Below are 27,453 nucleotides of genomic sequence, written 5' to 3'. Positions count from 1 at the left end.
TTAACTAACTTGTTATTTAATTAAATGCTATTTTCAAGAACACAATTGGAAAAAAAAACAGAAAATTATAAACAGCACACAGCTTACACACAAAATGCCAAAGAAAATTTCAGGTGTATAAAATTGCACACTTGTTAGCATGGGATAGTTTTTTTAAACTTTTTAACAAGATTGCCATAAAAATAAAAAGCTTTCATTATTACAGAGAAAAGCTTTTATCATTGGGGAAAATGCACAATTTACATTAGAAAACTATGGCGTAGTAACTAAAAGAACATTTTCTAGAATAAGATAAATAAGTATAGAATGATTTCATATGAACTCTTCTATTGAAATTGTATAAGTACTGCATTATATAAATACTGGTATAACTAGTGAACTATATCGCATCAAAACCTCATTGTAGAAATACTGCATTATATATGGGTTATCAGTATTTTATATGAAACAAAATGTTTTAAAATTAAATTTAATTATATATTTATTTTAGACTGTATCAGTGACATTAAGCCCAACAGAATGTTTTTTAAAGTTTCTTCAGTTGCCAGATGATGACAATATTTCTGTAGATTTGAGGCAGACAGCAGTGGTGATCATGTGCCACTTAGATCGTTTAGCTACTCCGTTTCTTCCTAACAATGAAGAACCAAAGGTATAATTTTAATGTTACTGTAAAATTTAAAAAAGAAAAAAAAAACACATATATATAATTAGTTTTTTATTCAGCTCCAAGTTAATTCTAGTCTACAAGAAGTGTTTTCTTGGGGGTGGCTCAGTTGGAATAATACTCGAGGAAATTCATCACCTGTCTTCTGTGACAGTATAGCAGAAATTGCCATATCTCAAATGTTATGTTCAGAATTTTGTCTTTTGATTTTGAGTAAAACTGGAAAAGTTTTTGTTCTTCAGTTCAATTCTGAAAACATGGTGAGTATTGTTTTATATGAAATATATTTTTATTTAAATTACTATATTATTTAATATTTTTATAACGCTTAAAATTATTAAGATAATTTTGTAACCACATTGATGGTTAAATTAAAAGGTGATGATCATATAGAAAACTAAAAATCTTAAAAATGGTGAAAAGCTTATAATAATGGATTGTATATGACAAAAAATTGTGGTCACCTCATCATTTTAATTCCAATGATCATGTGCATCTGGTAACATGATTCAAAATGCACATGTTCAAAGTCTTCAAACATGTTCAAGTCATGTTGCCAACTGCTCTTTTCCTAATGTACTACATTGGAATTAAAATGATGAGTTACCATCTTCTCATTTTAATTAGAGTTTTTGTTAGGTATAGTACATTGCATTATATATATTTATAAATATTTTTTGTATATGTGTATGCTACATGCTAAATTTATACTTGAATGAGTTAGTGTTGGGTGAAATGCATGTTTCTGTACTTTTTTAATAAATGAGTGAGTAAAAATGTAAAGAATTACAGTGGAACCCCGGTTAACGAACGTCCTGGTTAACGACCAAATCGGTTAACGAACTTTTATTTTGCAAAAATTCTGTCTCAGATAACGANTATTGTTTTTTAGGCTCTTTATATATAAATTGAGATATACTAATAAACAGGATAATATAATAAGTCATAATATATAAGGTGACTGATCAATTCTTTCCCAAGAAATTGATTTCCACACAATTCTTCTCTGACAGTTTATCCCCAGGCAATTCTTTCCAGATAATTCTTCTCCAGATAGTTCTTTTCCAGACAGTTTCTCCTCATCCAGTTAATTCTTCCTTGGACAATTTATTCAAGAGTTTTTTCAGATAATTCTTCTCATCAAATGTTTTTTCTTTGCAAAACAGTCTTTTGCAATGTTATTAAGACAAATAATGTAAATTTCTCTAACAACAAATTGCTTGACTAATTTTTATTTATATAACTGTTATATCCCAGAATTAAAATGTATAAATATATTCCATTTCAAAAGTTTACAGAATATACCAAAAATAGTGATAATCCAAAAAAAATTTTTGAGAGGGAGATTTGTTGTTCATAATTAACCTGTTGGCCCATTTACAGGAAAACATTATTTTTGATGTAATTATTTTTTATTTGAGGTAAAAATGTCATACAATTGAAATGTATAGAATTCTTCTTCAAAATGTAAAGTAAGAGAAGATGCTGAAGTTATTCTTCAACTTTATAATTTTTAGTTTAAGTACAAAAGCAAATTTTCATGTTATAATCTCATACTAACATGATATGAATGATATAGAACTCAAAAATAACTCTCTCCAACACCCAAAATCCAACAAAATGTAGAAATTTTACTGTAAAGTAACATTTTCATTCTTATATAAATGACATCCTCAGATGAAAATGTTAGTTTACATTAAATTTCTATATTTTGTTGGATTTTGGTGTTGGTGAATGTTATTTTTGATTATTTAACCAGTTACTTGAGGATTATTTTCAATGATGTAGAACTTAAATGGAATTTGAGATAGTGAGGAAAAATTCAGAGAGTTGCTTATATCTACAAATCGACAAATATTTTTTCAAAGAAATATATAGGATTGTCTGTAAAATACAATTAATGAGCTAAAACTCATAAATCCTTCACCACTTAATTATCATTACTTTTATTTGATTATTAATACTTTTATAAGTGAATAAATGTAAGTATCACATAAAATTACTTGGTAAAAATAAATTGTGGCTAACAATCTGTTCTTGCATTTATTATTAATCTTATCTGGATACAATGTAGAAGAAATATAAGCATTATTTATCTGTAGAAAACAATTCATTGTATGACATGAAAACAATTTACAATTTTCACTTGGCCATTGTACACTTTTAAGTGTCATTTAATTAAAGAGATCTAATAATTTTATATTTAAAAATTTAAGTTTTAAATGCATATTATGTGTCTATATTAAAATAAAAAGTCCTTTCTTCATAAAATTGATTTTTCTTAATTCAAGGCTGTCTGTGGGAAGAACTATGCAAACATAATTCCTGATAGAATAATGAAAATAATTAATCAAAGCAATATTGTAGAAATTATTTTTTAAAAATGTGAGGTAAGATTGTCTGAGAAAGAACAGTTTGAACTAACTGTCTGGAGATGTATTACCAGTGAACAATTGATAAGGACAAAATCTATTAAAACAATATTAAAATATATAGCTCTTATATGATGTGTTTTTATATAATACCTTTTGGAAATTATTAAATATCAAAATTTTATCATCTAATATGAAGTTATAATATAAGAACAGTTATTACTTGACTGTTTTTCTAATATAAAGTCTTTTTTAATATTTAGGAAAACATTTACAATATTTAGAAACAGAACAGTTTCTACAGTATTAAAAAAGCACATTATTATTTAAAAAAATAATAATTCCTAAATTAATCTATGAGTTTATTTGTGATAAATGATTTGATTAAAAGTTCAAAGTAATTGTTTTTTGTTATTTTGAAATATTACATTCTTTTAGAATTGTTTTTAGATTGAAATTCAATATATATTATAAAAATTTTAATGTTAAGAACTCAGTTTACAATAAGCAAAATACCTTTCTTATTTGTATTAAAATAGACTCCTCAATTAATTGAAACTTTTGGTGAAAAAGAGATAATGAAAATTGCCACTCATCCAGATGGCAGACATTATTTAGCTCTCACAACAGAAGGAGAAGTGTTTTCCTGGGGAATTGGAGATGGAGGAAGATTGGGTCATGGTGATTACAAGTAAGTAAATATATTATTAAAGTTATAAGCTATTCTTTTTCTTTATACATAAAAAATAGACACACATGAAAATGTTATTTTACTTATAAAATAATACATTTATTAAACATTAATAAAATGTTTAAAAGTACTTTTTATCTCTTTTCATGGTAGAGATATTATCAAGAGTTTTATACCTGATTATACTTTAATATTTATTTTAAAATATTAATTTCACCACTCAAGAGAAAGTTCTTATGACATCATAGAAAAGCTAATTGTTCTAATGAAATCAATAACAAATTTTATTTTTGCATAAATCTAAATAAAATTAAGAAATTATTATTATATTTGTTGGGAAATATAATTAGGTACATTTTATGAATTTAATAATGAAATGTATGATGAATATTATCAAGCTAGTTGTTATTTCTAAAACTGAATATTATCTGTAGTTTAACATTTTAAATGTACTTGGTTGTGTATAAAACAGTTACTAGTGCTTGATCACATATAAAACAGTTGCCAAGGCATCTGTTTTATATGTGGTCAAGTACATTTAAAACAATTGTTTTTAAACTAAATTTTTTTAGAATCTGTGTTGCATTATAAAAAAGTTCAAACATATCAGACTATAGAATATAAAATTCTATTCTCCACATGATATTACATAGTTTATCACATAACATATTATAATTCATCATTACTGAATGTTTTTCTATATATTTTTATTAGCAAAGAATGCCCAGTGTTGTCTGGGAACTGAGGGAGGTGGTTGAGTTGTCATCCTTGCAGTGTAGTGTATGTTTCCTGCAGGATGATAGAGAGTAAATATGCAAAATTTGGTGTAAATCATAATTAAATATAAAAATATTACATTTAACAACAATCATATAAAAATTTTTTATAATCCTTTTTAAAAAATAATAATAGTAAATAAATTTTCTATATTAACAATTGAATTGTACTTGAGAAAAAAAATCAGTGATAAATGCTTAATTGGGTATTAGATTGTATGATGTATCTCATTCTTTTGGTTCTATTTATTAGGACTTATAGATTGGTATAATCTATAAGTCCTAATAAGATTGGTATAATCTATAAGGAAGAAACCATTAACATATTTGTATAAAAGTTCTTATGAAATAAGTAGTTTGATCTGTCAGACCAGATAAGCTGAATATACTTGCAGCACTTCAGTTTTGTATGAAAGGAAGAAAAGAATAGAAATTTATTTCATTATCTACAACTTTTATTAATAAAGATAGGAAAGCCATCGGCCAAATCATGTAATCCATAAAACAAAATTAATGATGAAAAGGACTCTTTAAGTATAGATTTTGAACATATTCTGGAACAGTGTTACCAAAATATTTCTCAGTGTATAGCTAGCTTGTTTAATGATCTAGCTATATGAAAGTTGAAGGTTTATCTAAAATCAAAAATAATTTCTATAATGGTAATAGAAACTGTATAGAATTTAGGATGCTGTTAATAATAGAGGTGGTAAAAGAATGTTACAACATGAAATAAAAGCATAGCATTTATTTTTAAAGCATACATTTTAAACAACAGTTAAAGTTTAAAAAAAAACATATACAGTATATAATTCACAAATTTTAATCATTTTTATAAAAATTGCTTATATTCTTTAATTAATAGTCTTTTTTATAATCCCATATTACATATAGTAATCAAAGATTTAAGTGGTTTAAGAGATAAATACATTCACATATCATAAAAACAGTATTTTCTTGGACTTGGTAATACTGTAATGAATAATTTATAAATTGTAAATATACAGTCATCCTCAGATGAAAATGTTAGTTTACATTAAATTTCTATATTTTGTTGGATTTTGGTGTTGGTGAATGTTATTTTTGATTATTTAACCAGTTACTTGAGGATTATTTTCAATGATGTAGAACTTAAATGGAATTTGAGATAGTGAGGAAAAATTCAGAGAGTTGCTTATATCTACAAATCGACAAATATTTTTTCAAAGAAATATATAGGATTGTCTGTAAAATACAATTAATGAGCTAAAACTCATAAATCCTTCACCACTTAATTATCATTACTTTTATTTGATTATTAATACTTTTATAAGTGAATAAATGTAAGTATCACATAAAATTACTTGGTAAAAACAAATTGTGGCTAACAATCTGTTCTTGCATTTATTATTAATCTTATCTGGATACAATGTAGAAGAAATATAAGCATTATTTATCTGTAGAAAACAATTCATTGTATGACATGAAAACAATTTACAATTTTCACTTGGCCATTGTACACTTTTAAGTGTCATTTAATTAAAGAGATCTAATAATTTTATATTTAAAAATTTAAGTTTTAAATGCATATTATGTGTCTATATTAAAATAAAAAGTCCTTTCTTCATAAAATTGATTTTTCTTAATTCAAGGCTGTCTGTGGGAAGAACTATGCAAACATAATTCCTGATAGAATAATGAAAATAATTAATCAAAGCAATATTGTAGAAATTATTTTTGAAAAATGTGAGGTAAGATTGTCTGAGAAAGAACAGTTTGAACTAACTGTCTGGAGAGGTNTGATTAAAAATTGCAGCCCAACATTGTGACAGTGTCACAATAAATAGTTGTTCGTTGATATTGTGAAATTTTTATTAAAATAAATAAAAAAATAACATGCTATTTTTTTAACTGTATAAAATGATTATATTGATTGAATATTTGAAATTCTTAGATTGTATTATTTAGCAGCTGAAAGTGACAAATTGAACTTTTATGATTTTTTATTTTATCCTGTTAAGGAATTAACACTTCATGTTTTATGTATAACACATTAATTCTTTTGAATCCATCACTGAATCGTAAGTTTGAAAGACTATACGTATAATGTTAATAAATGAATAAAAAATTTTACATTTGATATATGTTAGGTAACTTTTTTTTTTATTGATAATTTCTTTAATTTTCAGAATACATTTTAAAAAACAAATTTACAAGCTTTGATGAAATACTTCCACAAATAATAAAAAAACACAAATGTGAGGGACACAAGCTTACAGCAGATCTTTTTTTGTAGGCTATTGCTGGAGCTCAAACTTCTATCTATAGCTAAGTTTGTTACAATCACATTTTATTCATGTCATGCCAAGATAAATTCTTTTTCTATAAATCTGGATTTTTTTCAATTAATTAATATTTCTTATTTCATTCCACATCATTTTGCATGTATTGAAATGATTACATTTCTTACTGAAAGAAAGTCATACATGTTTACTTTTTCTTACATTTTTTTCAAATTTTAGGAATATTTAATAGTCTTTTATTTCTCAATTTATTACAGAAATCTTTTCACTCTTATCAAATTTTCATAATAGTTTTATAAATTATTAAATATTTTGTTTTTTTAATTTGATTAAAAGTAACTATAGGATTTGATCATTCAATATCTAAAGCAATAACATAAATTATATTACTTTAACTTATCATATTGAAATGTGTTATATATGATATGTAGTTCAAGAGAAGAACCAACTCTGATACAAGCATTATCTGGAAAATTCGTTACTCATATTGCTTGTGGAAGTGCATATAGTGCTGCTATTACTTCTACTGGTGAACTGTACACTTGGGGAAGAGGAAATTATGGAAGACTTGGTCATGGTAAGAAATTTATAATAACTAAACAATAGTTTATAGATGATGATATGAGCTTTACTGTTGAATCTAGATTTCCATGCATAAAAATAACACAAAGAATAAAATATTAATACATATATACTGATATTTATGTATATTGTACATAAGAGATTATGTACTGTATAATTTTAATTATTAAGGATGCTTTTTTGATTGAACAAAGTTAAAAAATTATCTGAAAGTTTTACGTAGAAATTTATGATTTAAAAATCCATTGATTGAAGAATTTACAATTTAGAAATTTTATAAATACACAACCTACTGATTACTGATCTTTTTGAAACTATTATATAAAATAATAATTTAAAATAATGAAGTTTTACTATATAATCAATCATAATTGCTTATATAGTATATTTATAATTTTGGTAAATATGTAATAGTTAATTTGTTATTTGATATGATGAAATGATCTAATAATGACCAATGCAAGAAGCATGTATCATGAACCTGTATGAATATTGATCGGTTAGCGAAGAGGATGACCAATGTGATGTGTTATAATCACTGATATCATATATGATATAATTTATAACATCATATTCAATGCAATCAAACAACACTCATTATGCTAAATGATATGAACTGTCAAATTCTTCCATAAAACATGAATCCAAAATTATACATCAGTATGATTAACATAAACTACTAAATTATCAGTAAAACTTCATTCACTCCAGCAAGTTTATTATTTACATATTGTCTTAAAAATTTTGTGGGAGACCATTCATGTATAGTATTTTTACAAGGTTTTTGATGGTGTTCTGTTCAGGGATTCTTGTCATAAACTGTACTGTTCATAAATTGAACATAACATAAAGGTAATAGTGAGGTATGGTTCTCGAAGCCATGCATAATATCAGACAAATGTATATCAAAATAAATTANCTTCCATAAAACATGAATCCAAAATTATACATCAGTATGATTAACATAAACTACTAAATTATCAGTAAAACTTCATTCACTTTCATTGAAAAAGGAATACAGTAGAAAATTGATTATCCAAAGCAATTCGGGAATGGGGTTGTTCAGATAACAGATTTTCCAGATAACTGATCATGTATGAAAGAATATATTAACCTATCCCCTGTTGAAATTTTTCTCCATTGTGTGTCACTTTGCATTGGATTTTTGTCGTCGTTAAGCCTAACTAAAATTTTTTAAATAATAATTGTGGCTATTGTATCATTAAAAATTATTTCTTTATTTTGCACAAACAAAATAAATATATTGAAAAATAAATTATATTTCAGGAGTTAATCTAGTATCAAAAACATTCCAATTCAGCGACACACAGTCTCCAGGAAAACACCACACAAAACAAACAAAACTTTTTTTTTCTTGGGTTTATCTGGAGATGTCAGCTGCTTGGGCTATATTCTCATTCGAGCTGAAGCAAAACACACCACTCACGATGCAAGGCCCTAGAATATAGCTCACGATGGGAAAAAAATGCGTCATTCAAGTACTGGTGTGTCCTTAAGTACCCTCTTGATGTGTATGAATCAGAATGTTTTTGATGCTAGATTAACTTCTGAAATATAATTTTTTTTTTCTATATTTTTCAATATGTTTATTTTGTTTGTGCAGAATAAGGAAATAATTTTTAACAATACAATATGGTCGTGCCAGTGCTGCCAGCTAAAACACGCACACCAACAAAAATAATATTGGAGTAGCCCAAGACATAGCCAAATATTGTAGTGTCACAGCAATAGCGAAAATTTGAATTTGCCAACTGGAACGCTTTCAGTTAGCTGATGTTTCTGTTGATAGGTATTCGGATAATTGATGCTCTACTGTATATATAAGTAATGCTTTGAAACATTGATAATTAATTATATTTTTAAATGCTTTTTATTTAGTTATTTATATTTGAATTATTTTAAAACTTTACAGGAAGTAGTGAAGATCAGTGTATACCTATGTTAGTAACAGCTCTTAAAGGTTATACTGTAGTAGATGTTGCATGTGGAAGTGGAGATGCGCAAACTCTAGCTGTTACAAATGATGGTATATATTTCCATTTTTACTTATTATTTAGTATTATATGTTATATATTTAAATTCACCTAAAATATTCTACTAAGAATTTTATTGAAGCATTGATAACTAGATGTACTTGTAATAATTCATATAAAATACTGTATTTTAAAAATGTTTAGCTATTTTAATATCTTTGTTATGGAATTCATTTAATTTTAATAATATAAAATGTTTCTTTGTTTAGGGGTTGTTTATTCCTGGGGTGATGGAGACTATGGTAAACTTGGTAGAGGAGGAAGTGATGGCTGCAAAACACCTAAGGTTATTGATAAATTACATGGAATAGATACAGTTAGAGTGTATTGTGGTTCTCAATTCAGTCTGGCTTTATCAAAAAGTGGTGCTTTATATTCATGGTAAATATCTATTACTTTGCTTTTAAATGTAATTTCATCATTATGTAATTCATATTATTATTCTATTAAATTTTAACATGCTATTAGTCATATTGTTTAAGTAGGAAATTTAAATATTTTTGGATAAATAAATGGGACAAATTACTCCATTCTCTAGTTTCTTTGGCATAAAACAGTTATTCAAGCTGACGGTATTAAGGATTGTTTTGTTTGTCTGAATAATTTTTTAATTCTCAANGCCATTTTTACAAGGTTTTTGATGGTGTTCTGTTCAGGGATTCTTGTCATAAACTGTACTGTTCATAAATTGAACATAACATAAAGGTAATAGTGAGGTATGGTTCTCGAAGCCATGCATAATATCAGACAAATGTATATCAAAATAAATTACAATTCTTATGAACTGTAACACAATATAGCAATACTCCTTAAATGTATTGAACTTGAAACCAACATTTAATAAATTAATTATGGTATTTTATTGACATGCAGAAACATGCAGATAGTCATTTTGCATTCAAAGGAATCAAAAATTCCACCAAGAGAATTTGAAATCTTTACATGAAATTGATTTTGTTTTTATTGTTAATATTTATTTGCTTAATTTATTATAAATGTAATTTCATCATTATGTAATTCATATTATTATTCTATTAAATTTTAACATGCTATTAGTAATATTGTTTAAGTAGGAAATTTAAATATTTTTGGATAAATAAATGGGACAAATTACTCCATTCTCTAGTTTCTTTGGCATAAAATAGTTATTCAAGCTGACGGTATTAAGGATTGTTTTGTTTGTCTGAATAATTTTTTAATTCTCAAATATATCTAAAACAAAAATTTTTAATCAATCATGTTTCAAGGATTTTTAAGGCTTTGGGTGACACCATGTCAGAGTTAATCAATAAAATAAATAGGAAATGTCTATTTCTAAATATAAAGTTTATTAATTTCCAGAAAAAAATTAAGGTCGTGTCAAATCTAGAGAATGATGTGGTCATGGTATTAGCCCTGCTTGACCTGGGAAATGTTTATTAAGGAAACTTTGGACATTGTACAGTATAATATTGGGATGGCACTGTTTTGCTGAAAGTGCATGCAGACATGTATTAGTGAAACTGTAAAACATAACAGTCAAAACTTGATAAAAACTTTCCATTTGCCAATTTTTTACTAGTTTTGCTCCTCTTTTGTTTTAAAAAAATTTGGTTACTCCATCTGTGACTAATAAATATATCATTTCAGTTTCATAAAATATGTTAAATAAGGACTGAAGAGGGATAAATAGCCTAAGATGCATTTCCTTTTTATGTAATAAAAGTTGCACAACCAATTAGTTGTGTTCCTGTATGATAACTTCTCCATAGCAATTCTGTGTTTTAAAGACCTAAATAGAGAGAACAAGAAGCAGTCGAGTACTAAATAATCTCTTTTGGTATTTCGAATCTTTACTTTGCCATTGAATGATTATAATACTTTAGTTTTTTATCTAAAACTATTGGAAATATAAATAGAAATGACATGTTGTTACATTTGAAACTTTGAGCAGTTGATTAATTGCAAATTTTAATTTGTTAAATGACTTATAGAAAATTTAGATTAGTCAGAAAATTTTTTGAATAATCTTAAAATTTTGTGAGTTTTAAAAAGTAGTGTTTATAAATTGAAGTTTTTTTTTATAAATCTTATAATAATGTATGTTTTGCTGTTCTGTTGACAGAAAAGTGTATTTAAAATTGAAATTTAAAAAATTTGTTAATATACTTTGTTTCAGTAAGAAGACATCTATCCATTTATTGAAACAAAAGAAAAATCAATATTTTAAGAAAATTTATTTATTTTTTTTTTAGGGGAAAAGGTGACAATCATCGATTAGGTCATAGTAGTGAGGAACATGTGCGATTTCCAAAACTAATAGAAGCTTTATCCAATAAAAAAATAGTAGACTTAGCGGTTGGATCGAGCCATTGTTGTGCAATAACTGAAAATGGTAAAGTTTATTGTTGGGGAAGAAATGATCAGGGCCAATTAGGTGCATATAATGGAGTGGAACCTGCCTTAATCACTTCTTTAGAAGGAAAAAAAATAATTGGTGCAACCTGTGGACTTGCTCAAGTAAATTTTATTCTTTGTATATTTAAAAATTCTTTAATTAAATTTAACATACTGTAAGACAATTTTCAAATATTTCTATTTGAAAATTGTCTTAAAATATTTGCTAACCTTAAAATTAAATTCTTATTTATATCATGTAATATTAATTTTTAAAAATTAATGATCATTTAAAAAAATTTTTTAGTTATATGCAGTAATTAACAATTGTGTTGATGTTGAATCTTTGGGAATTGGATCTGGAACTCGTCTTTTGCTTAGTTTAAAACAGAGGATAGTGGAATTAGCAAGTAGTCCAGGAGTGCTTCCTTCTATACAACAGGCTGCACAAGCTGTTCTTCAGACTGGTTGGAGTATATTATTGCCAACTGCAGATGAAAGAGCACGAGCGTTATCATCTCTTTTACCTGGAACAGGTTAGGAATAATATGGACATAAGAAAATAATTAAATGTAATAAATCTATTGTAATTATTTATGAAGCTAGGTTAAAAAACATAAGACTTACTTATTCACAAAATGTCAATGATTTATATAAACAATCAAACCTGAACTCATTGTAACGAAACCTTCGAACATTGGATAATTTCAGACTATATCTTGGCTAAATATTAATTATTGATATAAAGTAATTCAATTTAAAGTTAGATGATTTGGTTGCCATCTTGTACTAATATTTTTACCTTAATTTTTGAATTTATTGTTAAATTTAAGATATCCAGATGCTATATAACAATACAGGCAAGTTGAACTTTAATATTTTTAATTTGTTATAAATAGTTCTCATTATTTATCAATAGGAACTCAAAATGAATTTGCATCAATTAACCCTGGTCGACAATTTATGACTGAGTTGTTAGTCGGTAGTCTTATGGCTGATGGTGGACTTGAAAGCTCATTGTTAGCTGCTATTAAGGTGGAAATCCAAGAAATGGAAGAAATAAGAGTAAGTTTATAGATAAATAAGTAACTGCTTTTTAGTTTTTAGATAATTTTATGATTAATGAACATGCTATTTTAATCTTGGATTCAATAAAATCAGAATTTCTACTAACTTTAGTCTTATGTATTTACCTCATATAATGTTATCAGTCAGTTATTTTTATCATGGAGGGCAGTCCTAAAATGATTGCAATATTATTTAAAGACATAGACTAAGTTGTTTTTAATTACAATTAATTCAAAAGAGATATTTTTGGATTGTGATTTTTAAACATTAAAAAGTTGCTATTCAGACATTCTTAAAAAAAAATTCAAAACAGTATAAAAATGTGTTAATCAAAGATTAGTAAATTCTAATTGTTATTATTTGTTAATATGTAATTCATTTAGTATTGTTTGCTCACTACCATTTGCAATAGCTAGCATATAACTGAAGTAAGAAATATTAATTTAAAATACATTACTTCAAACAAATAATAATTAAAATGATTAATATTAAATGTTTAAAATATGATGATGATCACTGATAATGATTGCCTGTTGAGACTGGATAGCACAAGACAGTTAAAGACTGGTTTCCTTCTTATGCTGCAGAAAAATAAGTGGTTAAAACTAGGATAACTGCAGCAGAAAATTCATTCACTGATTCCCATTTTTTCCAGAAGTCTTTTAGTATATTATCATGATTTGAAAATAAATTCCAACATTCAGAAATTATTTGCTGTTTATCAGGTTATGTTAGCAGTTGCATTAATATGAAAATTATCAACCCAAAGCAATGTGATTGGTTAAATGCTCACTTGTAGATTTTTACTGCAAATGAGAAGTTTAGACGAAGTTGGCTTAAAGTGGCAGCATTCTTTTAATTTCAATATTATATATTTTACAGGAAAAAGAAGTATATAGAGATAAAGATCAAGATAAGGAATTGCTGATGACTACTAGTGGAGAACAATTAATGACTGAGCAAGCCTTATTAGAATCTGAAACAAAACGTACACAACAGGTGTCTCATACAGATGATTCATCAGTAATTCCTCTCTTACATCTTGTTAAACAGTTATTAAAGTAAGTTGAATTTAATTAAAAGCTGATAATAACTAATAATGTAGCTAATGATAAAATATGATAACTCTGTCAATTATTTTATTTCATTCAACATTGATTCAACTGATTTAGTACATATTTATTTTTTATTATCAAATAGAATTCTGTCTTGTTATGTTTAGATAAATATATTTGTTCTTGTCAAGTGGTCTTCTAGTCTTCTAGTCAGACACAAATGATTCTGCAAATTAAATGATTAGCCATTGTATTTCTACTTTTTTGTTTATCCAATATCAGAAAATGAGATAATTATTTGAAGACATGAAAACTATATTATTTTGCCAATATGAATTAAAATTTTCTCAAGATCATCTTAAAATAGTTTTCATGTAAAGACATAATAATTCATTTCCTGACTACAGATAAGAGATGTAGAAATAGTAGACATAAAAATACTAAGTTTAGTATTGTACTAATAACTAGATACAGTGGAACCTCACTTAACGAGCAAAACGAATTGTAAAAAATTGACTCACTTAATGAGTGTCATGGAGAGAAGTCCAAGATTGTGCGCATGCTCCATTAGTCTGTGTTTAGTGCTCGTTCTGCTAGCATCTTAGTGTTGCTTGTGATCACACATTTTTCCAAACTTTGTTCATACATATTATGTATAAACATCAACAACTATAGCCCATTATATAATAAACACACCCAAACAATATGCCAAATTCTTGTGCTATGTAAAGGCTATAATTACATATTAGAAATTGATTAATTTGACTAGAGGTAGGCAGTTATGCTGCCATCTTATATTAAATTTAATGACCAATTCCAAATTAAGTTTTAGAAATATCTGAATTAAAAATTAACTATTTATAATTATTAAATTTAATACGAGNATACAAGCTTTACTCAATTATTATTAGATTTATGATAAAATTGAACTATGTATTATAAACATAATTATAGTTTGAATGCAAGTGATATACTTGTAAATATTATAAAAAATTTTCAAATATCTGTAGTAGGATCAAATAGTTTACGGACTTGGCATGTAGTTTCTTACCTTGAATAATTTAAAACACTGATGCACACCCACCTTCAAAAGAATTCCCTTTTGGCAATCATACACTTTCTTTACCATTTGTCGAGCTTTTGGAAGCATTGATGTAAGCCATCTTTTGCAACCACCTATGCCTCCTGCAAGTCTGCTTTTATCTCATTTGATGACTCAAAACAATGTCAAAATGATCTCAGGCAGTTTATGACAAACAGACTCACCCAAATGCAACATTTTATGTTCAGATATGTGGTATTTTCATGACTCCATCATAAACAGCCTGAGATCATTTTGACATTGTTTTGAGTCAACAAATGAGGTAAAAACAGCATTACAGGTGATTGCAAAACATGGCTTATAGAAATGCTTTTGGAAGCTGTATGAGTGCTAGAAAAAGTGTATGATCACCCAAAGAGGATTCTTTTGGAGGTAGTTGTGCATTGGTGTTATTTGAGATACTATTAAAGACAAGAAACTATATGCCAAGTCCCCAAACTTTCAGATCCTGCCACATATAATGTGTGCAACCAGGTTAATGAAATATAAATATTTTATAATTTTTTTGTTTTTCTAGGAACATAGCATCTCAAACATTATCAAAGTTACAAAGTTATTTCCCAGAAAATATGAATTCCCCAGAAGCAAACAAAGGAGATTGTTTTGATAAAGGTTCAAGATCAGCATCTTTGGATCTTTTACGAAGATTTCAAAGACTTCTATTATCTCAGCTTTATCCTGCTGAGAATGAAAAAGCTAGATCATCGTCATTATTATATGGTAATGTGTTTATTAGTTTTTAAAAATAACTTATAGCTACTTCTAAATAGTAACTTAAATTTACAATAGAAACAAATAGATAGATTAATATAGAATGTTTAACATTAACTTACTGTGTTAAGGTCTTCTCTTTGATCTGTAATGATCAGTTCACTCCGTAACTTCTAAAACCAAGTAATTTTTAGTTAAATATTAAAATTTAAATAAATAATGTGTAATTTAAATGTGCTAATAAACATTAAATTGCAGTCATTGATTTATGTATGAGGGAAAACATTGAAAAAATCACAATAATTAAAAAACAAGAAATAAAATACAGATATGGACAAAATAACCACTCTAATATTAATAAACTNTTTATGTATGAGGGAAAACATTGAAAAAATCACAATAATTAAAAAACAAGAGAAATAAAATACAGATATGGACAAAATAACCACTCTAATATTAATAAACTTGTCTCATCGTTTTATCAGTTTCTCACTCTGCAGCATAGAATTATATTTTTTGTTATTTTATCTACTTCCTTGCCTTGTTTTTAACCTCTGCAACATCAAAGAAATGTTTGTCACTCAGGTTGATTTTAAGCAAACCAGAAAAAATCATCTTGATGGCAAAGGACATTTTTCTGGAGAAAAGAAACACAACAACATTGTTACTATATGGTTGTACATGTTTTGAGCATGATTGCCATTTTAAATTACTGAAAACAGACTCCAATCACACACGTGCACATCTGCTTCATAGACTGTCAGTATCTTGGACTATGCTATTATCTTGTGATACATATTGAAAATCTTTCATCTTTATTTTCATCTTTTTATTTTGCTTTCATTTGTGACTTATTAACTTCACTTCCTTAATAGATGACTAAATCCAAATATTAGAGATGAAAAAATTGCACTAAATTGTTATATGTAATAAACTAAAATGCATGTGAAATATTTTCACATTATTATTATTATTATTAAATAAATATATTTCTACATGATGCAATTATGTAATCATGATTTTACTAGATAATATTTTAAAGTATTGATATTAAATTTATTAATAAAAAATATTCTTCTTTTGTTATTTTTGCAGATAGTGAAATAGCTGGAGCAATCTCTCTCTTACGAAAATATATTAGTCTACTCACTACATTTACAACTGATTGCTTAGCTGTTGCTACAACATTGGCGTCAAACAGTTGCTATTATTTCTCCCTTGCTGCTAGTGTAATTGAAAGTGATTTATCAGGTGTGTATTATGATTTTAATGTGCTATCTTGTTTATAAGTAAATTCAATTAGTTCATTTCAGCTCAGATCGTAATTGTTAGATATAAAAATATTTTAATTGAATAAAAAATATTTAGGCTTTAGAATTATTTTATTAAATTTCTGTAGAGTTACTTTATAAAAAGAATTAAAATTACTACTTATATTTTTAAATTCTATATAATTTTTTTAGTTATTTAATAATAATTTCAGACATGTTTCATACAAAAATTGAGGATCTCAGAAATGTCTTTTATGAACAGAATATGACTATTACATGTTTAATTATATTTAGTTATATATAGGATACTTTTCATATGCTCTTTATTTACACAATAAGCTCTTAATTTCATAGTAAAACAGTAATTAGTACAGCAGTAATTTTATAATATGTGAAATATAAATTAGGAGCAAAATTTTCAGTCCAGTAAATAAAAATATGCCATTTTCTTATTCTTATCAGAATTTTATTGTTAATGTATTATATAAAACATTATTTTTTTAATAAATAATACTCTGAAATAGTTACTTTTTCATGCAGTTATATACAATAAATATCATAGTAAGAAAACTAATACAGAATTATGTAATGTGTAAAAAATATCAACATTCTAAATTGTGTATAAGTAATTATATATCCTACTTGATGGTGTATTGACAATCTTTGTAACTAATTGTATATGGAGTTATGTATATAAAACCTTATATATACTTATATACAGGCTTTTCCAAAAAAGAATGCTACCAGTTTAAATTATTGTAATTGTGTTAATTAATATTTGAGAATGTTATAATGTACATTAAAACATTGGAAAATTATTGACATTTTAGATGTGGCCATTACAGTTTCTCAATTCATGCATCTCGTTTGCATGGCACATATCTGAATGAAACTCAAATTCTTCTTACACTCATTACAGCATATCTGTTGTCACTTCTTCCATGACAGCCACAATTTTACAGATCCTGCAGATTACTCATGTTGCAGGATGACAATCAGTTTTGACTTTGCAAACAGTAGAACATAAAACATCTCTATTGCAGAATTGTCATTTTGTTTACAGTACTTCCTAGAAGTAGTATACAAAAAGATGTTTGAATGCAGATGGAAGTTGAAACTCCAATGGCCACTCTATTGATTAGTGTATGTCACATGCTTCTCAGGTAATAATTAACATAATTATATTAATTTAAAATGGTAGCATTCATTTTGGAAGACTTTGTATTACTATATATATTATATATACTAATATGCAAAACTATATAAATTTTATCAATGTTTATAAAAGTATATTTTTATAAATGCTTACTATATATGTACTTCAGGAAAAGTCTTTGAAATTTTGCCGACAGTATTGATACGATCCATCTAAAATTAATATAATGTTGAAGGAAAAGCCATTTTAAGATTTCATAATAAATTTCAGAAGACATATGAATAAATTCATTATTTTTTAATTAAAACTTTCTATTTAAATGATTTTAAGAATGCAGAATTTTTTTTATAGTATTATTTATAATTGATTTAGACTAAGTGGATAATATTGACATGCTTTTTTTATCTTAGGTGTGCTTTTGCCTGAACTGTTAATTTGTCTTGTAATGTTAGAGTTAGAAGTACCAAATATAATGCAAGATGCAGGAGTTGTGTCTTTGTTAAAACCTATATTTCAACAGTTAAATTATTTCAATCGTCTTGCACCAGGAATGGATCGTGAAGATGGAGAAGATTTAGCCTGGCCGGGAATTATACGTAAATATTAACTTTAATTAGTAAATCTTGTTGTTACATTATTATTTTTAGAAATTTTGTATCCTAAAGACATGTTAAAACTTATAAACATCTTAACAACACCCAATAACACACCTTCAATTGCCACCTTATATTAAAACTTTAAGAAACTTACACTACTTGTCTTTCATATGATGACAGTCTTTTCAATACAATGATCTGTTTAGTCCAAAATAATAATTGTTGTTGAAGCTACTTTTTCTTATTAATAATGGGTTAAAATAAATTAATTAAAAACATGCATTTACTAGAAAAATATAACTTGAATAGTAAATTCTACTTTTATGTTACATATTTTAATTTTCAGGGATCTATCGGGTTGAATTACTTTTTAATTTTATATTTAATAACTTTTTAAGTAAAATTCTAACAATAAAAGTATTGAAAGGACATTTTATATAATATTAATTAGAATAAATTAGAATTTTTTAAAGATTCTAATTGTCTTTGGTATTGATGAAGAAAATGCAACCTATTATAAATCTCATTAACTTTAAGATAAAGTTACTTTAATTCGGTATAATATAATTTTGAATAATTTTTCAACCAAAAAATAATCAGGATGAAATTTTTTTTAAACTTTATTTTATAAATAATTATTAATCTAACTATATTGAAAAATTTTGTGTTTATAAATTACTTATTTATTATATAAACATTAGAATGCTTATTTAATAAATAGTCTCAGTAGTTTAATATAAACAGGTATGCTATCTGTTTAGAATCAAGAATATATTAGATTATAATGAATACATAAAACATTTTTCTGCCTGTGCTTTATTTCAAGAATCATATTTAGAGAGAAATTATTATATAATTTAAATTACAGCATATAATATAAATCCTTTCTTTCATTTCATAAAGATGATGATAGAAATATATTCTTAGTTTTTACATGGATTTTTGACATTCAAAAAGAGAAAAATGAAGATTTTTAATAGGTTTCAAGTGACTATTTTTCTTTTATAATATAATTGATTAATGCAAAAACTGAAATTAAAAAAATTTATAATGACAATGTTAATATGTAAATAAAAAGTTTTACAAATTAAACTCATCAAGTATATTATTTCTTAATATGCAGTTTTTCTTTTTATTTAATTATAAGAAAAATGTTTTATCAATTACAGAAATGTAAGACAATTTGCTANATTTATTACATATACTAATATGCAAAACTATATAAATTTTATCAATGTTTATAAAAGTATATTTTTATAAATGCTTATCATGTATTTCCTTCAGGAAAAGTCTTTGAAATTTTGCCGACATTATTGATACGATCCATTTAAAATTAATATAATGTTGAAGGAAAAGCCATTTTAAGATTTCATAATAAATTTCAGAAGACATATGAATAAATCCATTATTTTTTAATTAAAACTTTCTATTTAAATGATTTTAAGAATGCAGAATTTTTTTATAGTATTATTTATAATTGATTTAGACTAAGTGGATAATATCGACATGCTTTTTTATCTTAGGTGTGCTTTTGCCTGAACTGTTAATATGTCTTGTAATGTTAGAGTTAGAAGTACCAAATATAATGCAAGATGCAGGAGTTGTGTCTTTGTTAAAACCTATATTTCAACAGTTAAATTATTTCAATCGTCTTGCACCAGGAATGGATCGTGAAGATGGAGAAGATTTAGCCTGGCCGGGAATTATACGTAAATATTAACTTTAATTAGTAAATCTTGTTGTTACATTATTATTTTTAGAAATTTTGTATCCTAAAGACATGTTAAAACTTATAAACATCTTAACAACACCCAATAACACACCTTCAATTGCTACCTTATGTTAAAACTTTAAGAAACTTACACTACTTGTCTTTTATATGATGACAATCTTTTCAATACAATGATCTGTTTAGTCCAAAATAATAATTGTCGTTGAAGCTACTTTTTCCTATTAATAATGGGTTAAAATAAATTAATTAAAAACATGCATTTACTACAAAAATATAACTGGAATAGTAAATTCTACTTTTATGTTACATGTTTTAATTTTCAGGGATCTATCAGGTTGAATTACTTTTTAATTTTATATTTAATGACTTTTTAAATGAAATTCTAACAATAAAAGTATTGAAAGGACATTTTATAGGATTATTGAAAGGATGAAGAAAATGCAGCCTATTATAAATCTCATTAACTTTAAGATAGAGTTACTTTAATTCGGTATAATATAATTTTGAATAATTTTTTAACAAAAAAATAATCAGGATGAGATTTTTTTAAACTTTATTTTATAAATAATTATTAATCTAACTATATTGAAAAATTTTGTGTTTATAAATTATCTTTTATTTGTTTATTATATAAACATTAGAATGCTTATTTAATAAATAGTCTCAGTAGTTTAATATAAACAGGTATTGTTATCTGTTTAGAATCAAGAATATATTAGATTATAATGAATACGTAAAAGATTTTTCTGCCTGTGCTTTATTTCAAGAATCATATTTAGAGAGAAATTATTATATAATTTAAATTACAGCATATAATATAAATCCTTTCTTTCATTTCATAAAGATGATGATAGGAATATATTCTTAGTTTTTACATGGATTTTTGACATTCAAAAAGAGAAAAATGAAGATTATTAAAAAGTTTCAAGTGACTATTTTTCTTTTATAATATAATGGGTTAATGCAAAAACTGAAATTAAAAAATTTATAATGACAATGTTAATATGTAAATAAAAGTTTTACAAATTAAACTCATCACATATATTATTTCTTAATATGCAGTTTTTCTTTTTATTTAATTATAAGAAAAATGTTTTATCAATTACAGAAATGTAAGACAATTTGCTACAATTTAATATTGAGCATATGTCAAATATATTATTTAAATTAAATAGGTTTTACTGTATTAAAAAAAATCCATAAATTTTTTTATTAGATCGTGCACATAGTTTAACTACTCAGAAATTAAATGAAGATGTCCCTGTTATACGTAAAGCAGATTTAGAAAACCAAAACAAAGATGGAGGATTATGGTTGGTCATTCAAGGCAAAGTTTATGATGTTCAAGATTTTAAAGAAAATGCTCCATGTGGTATTGAAACTCTTCAACATTATGCAGGTAAAATATTAGTTAATTGAATTATTTATTTAAAATGTGTAATTTTTGAAGCTGTTTATTAATATTTATATATGTACTAGAATATGTGCCTGTCGAATTTTAACGGGGGTTTTTTTTAAATAACATGTTTCTGTGCATTCTGTTGTCATACAAATTCATTATGATTTCAATTATTGAACATAAAGACTGAAAAAAAGAAACAAATGAACAAAGTTTGGAATGACATCAAAAATGAACCATATTATCATATCATATCATGCCACCATAGTAAAATATGAAGACCAAACTACAACTTAAATGATGTTTTCTCACATGGTGTGGTCTGCCATTTTTCTTGTGCCATGGAATGGGATGCCTCTTTCTATAATAATCTTATAATGAGTGTATTATTTAACCTATCTGTGTTTAATGTTTTATTATATGGACCATTTATTTTGAAAGTGGTGTAAGTCCATTTTTGGAAAAAATTGAGAAAACACAATATGCATACAATTTAGTGTGAACTTTTTATTTATAAACAATTCACACTTAGCATTTTAAAATAACCATAAGCTTTGATTAATTGAAAATTTATTGGTAAATGACATTGCATAACCATTGATTTTGAAAGTGGTGTAAGTCCATTTTCTACAGTCTAAGCACTTGGGCTGTCCATAAATTACATGTGCATTTTTCTTGAAATTTTCATTTCTCCCTCTTGTTCCACTTTTTCCAAGTTTTTGTAACCCCTTTTCCTCTATGGATGTCCAACATAACTCTATTTCCGTTAAAACCTTCATCACTTTATGAATGATAGATACCATAAGTAGAAATGAAACATACAAGAAACTTTGAAATAAATATAATAAAATGCATACTGTATAAAATTTAATGAAATAAATGGATGTCCAATAATACTCAACCCCCCTTGTCCGACTTGTCTTAACCCCCTCCCTCCCTTTCAGTGTGGACATCATTTAAAGACAGCCCCTTACAACAGAGGAGTAAAACTATAAATATTACCAACAAATGTACAATTTGATGGAATGGAAAAAAATCCATGTAATGAATCTAAATGAAAAGCAGTGTCTAATGGTAAGCTCATAATAATGATAAAGTTATCATAAAATAGTTTAGCAATAAGTAAATATTTTAATGTTCTGAATAAACAATATTATTTTATTTCTTGTTATTATATATGAACAAAATCAGACTAAAATACAATGTGTTTTCAAGTGAAATTGAGTTTTACATAATAGAAATTTAATGTATTTTACAGTTCAATAATTATGAACATGGTGTAAGTCCATTTATGGCCCAGAAAGAATATATTAGTTTAGTTAAATTCACATAGAAGTCTTTATGCAATCAACTTACATATTTCTAAAGTCATAAAAACATTGTCAAACTTAGTACACTTTATTTATATTTTTGAATCAACTAAAATGCAAATGTTTAAATATCTCGAAAGAACAAAAAATGGACTTACACCACTTTCAAAATAAACGGGTTTATATATGTATAATATTGAAGCATAATTATAAATTCAATTGTAAAATTAGAAAGCCATTAGGATCATTAATGAATGATTTGATGAGCTTATAAAATGCTTACTTCTAGTGTCAATTGTTATGCAAATTGTCCATTTATTTGTTAGTTAAGTAGGTTTGTTCAATTTGCACTTTGTAAGAATTTATTTTATTACTTTACATGATATAAATGTTATACAGGAAATAGAATTTGCAGTAGGAATATGTAGCTAAATTGGAAAGTATTGGATAAAAAATTTGATTATAGGTAGAAATAGAAACCCTTTTAATACTGTAAGAACAATTTCCTGACTTAAAATGTGAGTGAGGAAAATAATATATGTTCGTATATAAAAAGTTAATTTTAAAAAATTAGTTAAAAACTAAACAATAAATAGTACTGAGATCAGTGTTACTACTACTACAATGTCATCAGTGTTACCAATGCATTTTTATATACAGTAAAACCTTCTCCAAATGGAAACCTGCATAAACAGAAAGAATTCTTCACAACACAGCAATTTTCTGTGTTAAAAAGAACCTGTTTCAAAATAGAAACCTGCCAAGCTGGTAAAAATATTTGGTACTCTGTGATTCTGGTTTACACAGGTTTTACTGTATATAATATATTGACAACTCCCGATTTAGTGAGATAAAGGAGTGTTCATGAACCATGGTATTTTGAATTCCATGGTAAATTCACAAATTTCTTGAAAGTAACTACATGCACAATAAGAGGCACTCTGCTGCATTACATTATGTCATAAGGGAACTAAATAAAGTAAAATGCACAATACAATATGAAAAATACAGCTTGTTACTAATTATGAAGATTTTACTCATTTAAAAACTACACAATTTCATTTTAAATAAAAATTATGATAACAGTAATTAATTGTACATTAATTATGTTACGTAACTACAAAAATTATAAAAAGTATAGTACATTAACCAGAAAAATCAACATATTATTAAATTTAATAACTAGACACTCACTATTGAGAATAATACAACTGTTTTATGAAGTGTTTCTACCATCACTGACCATGCTAAATTTGATGTGCTGCACAACATCAAAATAACCACTTGTCAATATTTTGATTAAAATGGTGATAAAATCCCTAGTCAGTTTACTTCAACATTCAGCAGGAAATTAAATCACAAAACATGCTCAGGAAAAACAGCAGAATGTAAAACTCCTGTGTGATGGGAGTTCCATGCACCACATGCCTAGTGATGTCACAATGTCACTTGGCAAGTTCAGATAGGAAAATGGGAAGTGAAATGGAAAAATAAAAAATTGGTGAAATTGTCACCGATTTTTTAAAATTTTCCACAGCAACCCTGGTAAATTCATAACCCATTAGAACTGTCTCCTACTAAATAGAGAGATGACTGTACTGTACAAACCAATCAAACAATGCATATATTCACTTAGAGCATAACAACTGTTAAAATAGTCATATAATGACAATTATTTTAATACAAAAAACAATCACAAAATGTTATCTCACCCTTGCTAATTGATCATTTGAAGAATTTTGATCTCTTCACAGAAAATACAAGATTTGTATATTACTAAATAACTTTCACATCTTTAATAATTAGAAATAAATAATCCAGAAGAAAAAATTGATCTGAATTTACTGTAGTCCAAATTATGTTATACTAATATTTTAATTAATTTTGAGAAAGTTGTAAAATTGTTATGTCAACAACTTTTCAAATAAACATGGAAGATTAATATGAATTAATTACAGTTGACTGGATTTAATAAAATACATTACAAATTTTTTACTTTTTATTTATTTTCAAATAATTAATTTTACTCTATGTATGTATAATATTCTAATAGAATATATATTTGTATATATTTATTTATGTGTTATTTATCTTAGAATATTATTTAAAATGTATAGTTTTAATATTATCAGCTTTTACAATTTAAAGAAAATTTGATTTAAATATATATATGAAACAATTTCAGGGAGAGATGCAACTCATGCATTTGAAACTGCTGGTCACAGTGAAGAAACAAAAGAAAAAATGCTTTCATTTGCAATTGGTAACTATAGCGATGTGAGTTTTAACTCTCTTTAATTCTGAAATATGATTTAGAATGATTTAAAATCATTACGAACTGATGATAATTTTTATTTTAGATTTGTTGTTTATTTTAATTAATAATCTCTGAACTTTATAAAATTAAGAAAGGTAATTAAATTTAACTAAATTAAGTTTTATTTAAATGTTGCAAACTCTTATTATTAGTAATGTAACATAATTTATTTAGGATTAAATATTTTCAAGATTCTAAACTTTGAAGGATTGATTAAAAAGTTGAGATGCTTACATACAGTGTAGATGTTATTTTTTATTTGAAAGTCAGTCTATAAAAATATGATAGTCTTGTTTTTATATGTACATTTAAATTTGTGAGTGAAATGTTCTGCAATATATATTATAAAAATTTACTAATTCTTATAAACTTAACTAATTCAAACACTAAATTTNCAAGCATTTTATTTGAAATTTTTCACAAAGGGAAAAAGAAACAAAACTGAAATATAAAAGAAAATAAATATGAAAAGAATAGAATAAAATCGAGTAAATAAACCAGAAAATAGCCATCAATATTTCCGAAAGTTTGAAAGTAGAGCGTTATTATATCCAACGTCCTCAATTCTTATGACGATTACCGAAGCGAACTTGCCATTTATCAGCGTTACTACGAACAGACATACAGAACGGTTATTTATAAATATATTTAAAGAATTTCTAGGCGTAGCCAAGCACCATAAAACCATTTACAAACGTAACCACGTAGAATGTTACCAGATCTTTGTAATAGGAAATGCAATTAAGGATGCTCTTGCCTATTCGAATCTCTTGACTAATGATAAAATAAATTGTTATAAAAACATAAAAAAAAAGGCTTGCCAAATATTAAATTTTGTGATATTTCTCTTAATGTAGCAGTTTATTTGCTGTATCACGTATTTGCTAGTTTCTTAATTTACTAGATTCTCCCCGAATAATGCTATTTGTAATGAGTAATAGTTTCCGATTCTTTGTGGCTATATCACGTGTCATTTTCATTGTTCGGTGATATTTTATGCACTGTAAGACAGTTCGTAAAACGTCATCAAAGCTTTATTATCTTGGACAGGGAGGGGATCGATATGATGTTTCTCACACGATAAAACTGATGTGTGAATATCGGAATTCGATTGAATTCAGAAATGTGAAGAATTCTACAATTTTCAATTGTTTTTTATTACTATAGAAGTTCGATTTTAAACCGATTTATTTTATATATTTTTTACTTTCCTGGCTGTTATATAACAGAGGGAAAGTATGGCGATCAATCAAAAAATGATCCCCCACAAGGTTTTCACAGTTTTGGTTGAATCAGGGGTGTATTCATGGATGTTAGCGTGTTGGGGTGAAAGATTCATCCACTTCGAAGATCAATAACTCCCGTGCCTTATGTCGGAAATTTCTGGCAATTTGCAGGGAGATTTTTGTATTGAGGAGGAATATTTTTAGAAATTTTTAGAAAAATCGGACTTGTTTTTCGGGAAATATGACCCCCATCCTATTAATATCTTCCGAATCAATCTGAAAACAAAAGGTAATGGTAGCAATTATTAAGAACGAAAACAAATAAAGAATACCGGGAAATTCCAGCAAAATATTGCTAGCATTTTTTTCTATTATAGAAACAATAATGATTTTGTTAATTACATTACTAATTTCTATTGGCATTTAAGTGACAAAATTAGGTAAAATATTTTAATTTTTACATGTAAATATTTATTTAACAGTGTTTTATTGTTACTGACATTTAAATTTCAATTTCTTAGCTTTAAAATGTGAAAATTTTACTTTAAATTATTTATTACATTCGGACTTTTAACGTACTCTACAGAAATTATTAATATATCAATATTTCTGCCGTTAAATTTATATAATATTAATCAATGCTTTACACAAATAAATTATTATTCAAATTAAATGTAATACATCAAATACACCTACTTTAGCTTCAGGAC

The 27,453-nt window shown here is 25.9% G+C and overlaps 1 protein-coding gene across 2 annotated transcripts in view; it reads left to right on the top strand.

Annotated features, from left to right (window-relative positions):
* The first annotated feature begins 12,201 nt into the window (after window positions 1-12,201).
* Window positions 12,202-27,453, top strand: part of LOC111620603 (E3 ubiquitin-protein ligase HERC2-like) — a 124,590-nt gene continuing 109,338 nt past the window's right edge. For both annotated transcript variants that reach the window (XM_023362572.1, XM_023362577.1), the window contains exons 1-8: window positions 12,202-12,336; window positions 12,720-12,865; window positions 13,751-13,929; window positions 15,543-15,745; window positions 16,832-16,987; window positions 20,283-20,468; window positions 21,708-21,890; window positions 25,386-25,477. In XM_023362572.1, the coding sequence (XP_023218340.1) occupies window positions 12,764-12,865; window positions 13,751-13,929; window positions 15,543-15,745; window positions 16,832-16,987; window positions 20,283-20,468; window positions 21,708-21,890; window positions 25,386-25,477 (1,101 nt within the window). In that variant the 5' untranslated portion in view covers window positions 12,202-12,336; window positions 12,720-12,763. The remainder of the gene's footprint in view (window positions 12,337-12,719; window positions 12,866-13,750; window positions 13,930-15,542; window positions 15,746-16,831; window positions 16,988-20,282; window positions 20,469-21,707; window positions 21,891-25,385; window positions 25,478-27,453) is intronic.

The sequence above is a fragment of the Centruroides sculpturatus genome, unplaced genomic scaffold (genome assembly GCF_000671375.1).
Source record: "Centruroides sculpturatus isolate CEXI.00-Female unplaced genomic scaffold, Cexi_2.0 scaffold74, whole genome shotgun sequence".
Taxonomy (NCBI): Eukaryota; Metazoa; Arthropoda; class Arachnida; order Scorpiones; family Buthidae; genus Centruroides; species Centruroides sculpturatus.
The sequence above is the reverse complement of the archived record's forward strand: the minus strand, read 5'-3'. Positions and strand labels throughout refer to the sequence as shown.